The 6,000-nt window shown below is 41.1% G+C and overlaps 1 protein-coding gene across 2 annotated transcripts in view; it reads right to left on the minus strand.

The window, feature by feature from the left end:
- The window catches only part of CUBN (cubilin), a 140,820-nt gene extending 135,261 nt beyond the window's left edge, over window positions 1-5,559 (minus strand). For both annotated transcript variants that reach the window (XM_005015103.6, XM_072033674.1), the window contains exons 1-6: window positions 5,401-5,559; window positions 5,092-5,221; window positions 4,663-4,755; window positions 3,623-3,661; window positions 2,749-2,850; window positions 1,710-1,813 (exon numbers count right to left, since the gene is read on the minus strand). In XM_005015103.6, coding sequence (XP_005015160.4) covers window positions 1,710-1,813; window positions 2,749-2,850; window positions 3,623-3,661; window positions 4,663-4,755; window positions 5,092-5,221; window positions 5,401-5,519 — 587 coding nt within the window. In that variant the 5' untranslated portion in view covers window positions 5,520-5,559. The remainder of the gene's footprint in view (window positions 1-1,709; window positions 1,814-2,748; window positions 2,851-3,622; window positions 3,662-4,662; window positions 4,756-5,091; window positions 5,222-5,400) is intronic.
- Window positions 5,560-6,000: the final 441 nt, after the last annotated feature.

Raw genomic sequence — 6,000 nt, forward strand, 5'->3', positions numbered from 1 at the left:
TTCCCATGACCTTTTGTCCAAATGATGCCATGTCCTTTTGAGGTGCTGAATCAGGAAAGCATTTCTAGATTACCTGCTTTTTCCTCATACCTCTGTGCTTTCCTGAATTAGAGCTTGAAGCTTGCAAGTAAAGAAACTGAACAAGGAGTGAAGAAGGCATTACCTTCCACTTGACAGTACCTGATAGAGCACTGCTCTTCACCTGGTGTTATCCCTGAGGCCTATAGGAAGTTAAATATCACCACTTTCTTTACCCACAGTCCCCACTGGTGTATGTAACTGCACCAGAGCAGGACTGGGGTGACAAGGGGTGCTGGGCCCCAGAAAAACCAGCAGCAACGTTCTTACAGCTGCTGAAAAGAGCCATGTCACCCTGTTTAGGGATGGATTTAGCATCCAGGGAGTGCTCAGAAATAAGTAGGACATTATGTGAAAGGAGTCTGCGAAGACAGTATAATGGAGTTGGGGAAAGGACTGAACTATAATCCTGAGGGCATAATGCAAAAGCAGTAGTATCACAATGTTTGTGACTTACAAAGAGGTTCTAGTTTCTTTGAAGTAATTGTGTAATTTGTAAAAATTACACTGGGGAACAAACTTCAGGAATCATGACCATAGAAACACAATGAAAGTAGCTGAGAAAAAGGCAGAGGGTTTGTTCCCTCAAACCTTAATTTAGTCACACACCTGTATGCCACATAGCAGAGCACAGTAAGAAACAATAAGTAAAGGCAGGCTGCTTTGTATGGTGTTTCCTTGATGAATGTCTTGCATTGAGGACAGCTGCAAGCAAGCTATAAAGATCTTTAAAATCAAAGAAAAGCTGTCAGGCAGCCTTACACACACAGTAACATCTCAACAGGTTCTGTGTTCCTGCTGAAGTGTGAGGAGCACTGCATGAGAATTTCCCTTTTGTGAAGTTCCTCCAAGAACTGACAAAGCACTGTAAGGCAGTGTTACACCAAGCAAATATTTGTGGGGGCTAAGGCTTTCATGCTGAAGCAGGAGACAAGATGCTTTGAAGAAAGCTGTGGCATGCTATCCAGCCTGCTTGTTCCCACTGCACAGGGAGAGCTTTGTATTATATCTGAAAGTTATTTATTTACCAGATTATTTGCCACTATGGAAAATAAGACTCAGGATGTTCAGGCTGGCTTGCCTTGTAAACGGGAGCATGTTTCTTAAGGAGCTGAACAAGGACTGCCCTCTGACTGGGCACAGCTGGAGAAGGGTGAGCCCCAAGAATCTCGTGTCTGTGGTGCCCAAGCACCCTTCTGGCCAGTCTGCTGCAGGCAGCATTTCTCCTCCCTTTCTATCTGACAGCACTGTGTGTTGCTTGTGCTGCTCCAGTCTCAGTGCTGCTGGTATTTCTGGAGTAGGTGAAGGCATTTCCAAGAGTTATGCAGCATGCTGGGGGTGCCACTGAACACTGGTGTCCACATGCTTAGGAAGTTTCCAACATCTCAAAGAGTTTGCTGGGGAAAAGCTCTGCTCCTGTGCTGAAGCAAGCGATGGCTTTGGAGGGCATCTGTGCCTGCGGAGGGCTCATCTATACAGTGTACTAATGATTTTGTGGCCTCTCAGACTGAAAGGAGGTGATATATAGTGCATAGATACTACATAGACTTGTTACTAGAACTTGTGCTGCAGATGGCACAGACATAGCAGTGTTTTATACAGCATTTTTGTGTATAGTTTTGAAAAGTTACCTGTAGCTGCCGGGTGTGTTCACACAAGTGGCTCCATTCTGGCAGCCCAGTGCCGTTCCAGCATAAATCTGGCATTCATTAACATCCACTGAACAGAGGAGGCCCTAAGATGAAATGGAAAACCAGTTTATTTTCCAAATAACAGAGAAATGAAGCAAACCATGGAGCCAATGTTTAATATAGTTTCCAAACATACACAAACCACGGGCTGCTATCAACACAGCTTCTCTTATGAAACATTATAACAACACTCTATTGTTCAGCTGTGTTTCTGTGACCCTGGCTATCAGTCAGATGAGGGAAAAATATTTCAGATGTCTGCAGAAAGCATATGGACAGCTTAGTACTGTCAGTCCCACTACTTTCCAACTCCCTAGCAAAAGGCTCCGAAAATTTTCTTTCGAACTGTTCTTATCAGGAGATGCTGTTTTGTTAGGACTGAAACTACATCAATTTTGACACAAGTCTCACTGGGACAATTTTCAGGCTGAGAGTTTTTGTGAAAAAGGTGGAATTTTCCATCTTTAAATGTATGTAACAACACCATTAAAGCCTTTGCCAAGAAGGTCTTTGGATTTCAAAAACCCAGAATGAGATTGGTTACTTACACCCCCATTTGTTTTACTTTGGACTTCAATAAACACCATTCCCTTCCTTCATTCTCTCTATACCCTTGCATAAGCTCAACAGCAAGGTATGCAGTTCAGTTCACGCTGCTCAACAAAAAGCAAAGACTAATTCTCTGCTGTGGAAACTGCCAAGCATCACTGACTCCATGGGGCATCACCCACATATAGCAGTGCAGGGTCTGACCCACTGGTTGGGGCTTCAATTTTCTTGGTGTATGTCAGTGTTGTTGAGAAGCAAATGTGTTGCACTTAAACTAAGTGATGACTCTGTTGTGGTTGTTTTGCTGTTCAGTATATCTTACTCCATTCGGAACAATTTTAAAATGGTGTGCTTTGTCACAATTGCACTAGCCAGGTACATCCTTGCAGTTACAACACACATCACACATTCAGGGAGTCTATAGACTCACCTGCCAGTTGCTGGGACAGAGGCAAAAGAAACCATCCAATGAGTTCACGCAGGTCCCTGAGTTCTCACAGGGGTTGCTGCTGCAGGCTTTCCTCTGGAGAGACTGAAACCCAGCAAGAGAGCAGGCAATTAGCTTCCTTTTATTTAGTTTTTCATCAGCATTTATTTTCAAGACAAAGTTGTAGGTTTTTTTTTTTTCATTCTTTCCCTCTCATCTTTTTCAGTAAGGTTAATTTGCAAAACTTTTGAGCTCTTTCATTCACATCTGTACAAAAATATGACTTAGTATGATTGATCTTACACAGGATGACTGGCTGCAAGCACTAGGATGAGCGAAGCTCTGTAAGATGTAAATATTAATAGAAACTGTTCTTCAATGGCAGGCTGTTAGTGAGTCTAGATGGAGAGTTGGTTATCTTATCTTCCTGATTTCATGGGTGACTCATCGGACAACTGCTTTTACTGGCAGGAGTAGCTGTGGCTTGTCACACGCTCATGGAGAAGCAGCTGATGGTTGAAAATAAGCTATTTCCAGCACAACACAAACTCCCGTTTAAATTCTTCAGTCTTTGGCTTGACAGATAAGTGAAGGAAGAGTTTATTTTTCCTTGGTATCTAGTTGTTATTCTTCAGTCTACAATTGTTTTTCCTTTAAGGAATGCAGGCTCCTACACAGTTTATGTTTTGTAAGAGGGTATTTCACCTCCTTTACAAACCTTGGCTTTTTTTAAACCTCCTGTTACCAGAAAAGGTTTTCCTGAGCAGTGTGTGAGAGGAAAGAAATCATTTAGCTATTTAATCATTGTAACCTTATCTTACTTACTTGGGGTCAGATGTTTCTTTTTTGATCTTCATTTTCTTTCCCATTTACTCACCTGCTCTAAGCTTTGAAGTTTGTTGTCAAGATCTGTGATCTGCAAGAGAAATGCAAATTAAGTTGTCCTTGTCATGAGAGCCACTGCAGAGGTACATGTTGGTCTCAGGGCTGGCATGCTGGATGCCAGTAAGCTAACAAAGTGCTTTCTTTGGAGTATAGCTTGTGTGTGAAACCAGGTGACAGTCAGGTTCAAATCAGGTCCCATTCACTGGGATTTAAGTCCTTTAGGCAGTTCAGAAAATCACTGCTTATGAAAAGAATATGTCCAGTTTTGCCTACAGAAAGAAAAACAGTCTTGTGAAGATGCATTAGGGTGTTTAAGAACATGAATATTCCAACAGGACTGCTCAGGTGCTCATGAGCCATCTGAAGGACTGAGGACTGAAGTGCATACACCGAAAGCCCAGGAAAGGTTTCAACATATCTCAGTTGGTTAGATCCACAAATAGCAAGCAGAAGGTGAATCAGGGAATACCATAGACACATGTTAGGACAATTTCCCTTGGAGGTCTCAGGCTATAAAATATTTTCCTATAATGAAATGATGTCTGCACTCTAACAAAAGACACCTAAATGAAGTCACTTAAAGGATTTCCATCTTCTGTTGGAGAAAAGTCTTTAGTATCTGGGAAAAGTTCCTTGCCAGTATTTTCTTTCCTCTGTAAATCTCTACATCCCATTTCACCCATGCAGTGGAATATCTAGGTAACATGTATAAGAACATATTTGGTCCATAGCCTCAACTTAGTGAGATTTCACTTCCATAAATGTTAGAGGACATAGTCCATGGAGACAGTGAACAGAAAAAGAATCCTGGTCGTTGGAAATTATGGGAATTACAGGACTATTTCCATTGTCTCCAGAGATACCGGTTCAGTATCTCTGATGTTAAACAGACTCTGAGCTGATGTTAAATATGGACTCTGCCCCAGCTCCCTGAATCGAAGCCGAGAAATACTGAAATGCATCAGGTATCTCTGTTAATCTGGGGAATGGAAAATACAGAATGCTGGTGGAATACACGAGGGTGCAGCTCACCTTGGAAGCCAGCAGAGAAACCTGGTGCGACACGTTCTGAGAGACACCACTGGCTTTCTTAAGTTCTTGAATCTCTGCGTTACTTTCTCTCACCTAATTTTTTTTAAAAAGGGTAAATGTAAAACAAGCTTTGATTTTTTAAAAGCTTAGGAAAGTTTTATTCTTGCTTAACATTACTATTATAAAGTCTCTTTAAATACAGAGAGGTCTGTTCCATGCACAATTTAATCTTTTAATTACTTTATGTAACAAATTGATTACTTTACAGGTCCTCAATAGCTCGCATTCATATTAGAGTGCTAAGAGAAAAAAATGTAAAATAACAATCATACAAAACACATCAAACATTTGCTAAGAAAAATTCTGAAGAAATGTACTAATGTACAAAACTGGAAATGAAGACACATTAAGGAGAAGTAACTATATCACCTGACTAAAAAGTTCTGCAAGATCTTCTTCATTAAGCTTTATTTTCCCCAGTGGTCCAGTTCTAAATTCGATATTTTTGCTGGAGCCAGCGTGGAACACTAGATTACCCTGTTCTGAGGACAAACGAGGCCTGTTGTATTACGGGAAAAAAAAAAAAAAAAAAAAAAAAAAAGATCATTTAGTTACACATATCTGCCAGAAAGTAGGTAGAAAATGTATGCAGTAAAGTCATTCTGTTCCCATTACTGGCACTTAAACCCCACCATATGAATAAATCCATTTGCAATTGATAATAGCAATGGTACTTACTGTTCATCATAAATGTTTCTTTTCTGCCTCTTTTTTTCATAGTGGTTTGATTCACAGCTCAATCCAGCAAGTAATAACAATGCAACTAATAGCCCAGGAACAGAAGCAGCCCAAAGCATTGCTCTCCTCCAGCTGTCCTGAGGTTGAAGTGAAACCTCTAGTGCTGAATTGTACTTTTGAGAGCCCAGGTGCCCTTTGCTCTCACACAGCTCTTTATTCACAAGGTGCCCATGCTGCTGTCTTGTCCAGTAAGGGTAATCTTTATCTCAAGTATCTTAATTAAAGATTGACAGTGTGCAAATAATCTAGACACTTGGTGCGTTTTTCTCCTTTGGCTGCAGGAGCTTTGAAAGGTATTTAATTAAAATCTGAATGCGTTGGATCATCATGTCTCTGACCTTTGAGCAGCTGAGTCCCCCTGTGTCTCAGAGCACACTTGTAACGCATAGCTGGCTGCTATGGGAATGCTTCGCTGTCCCCGCATGCTGCACCACATGGCAGAAGGAAAGATTATTTGGCAGCACTAAAAGACCTAGATTATTACCCAAAAATAATAACATATAAAAACCACAGTAGCTGGCAAGGAATATTTGTATTGAA

This window comes from Anas platyrhynchos, chromosome 2, assembly GCF_047663525.1.
Source record: "Anas platyrhynchos isolate ZD024472 breed Pekin duck chromosome 2, IASCAAS_PekinDuck_T2T, whole genome shotgun sequence".
Taxonomy (NCBI): Eukaryota; Metazoa; Chordata; class Aves; order Anseriformes; family Anatidae; genus Anas; species Anas platyrhynchos.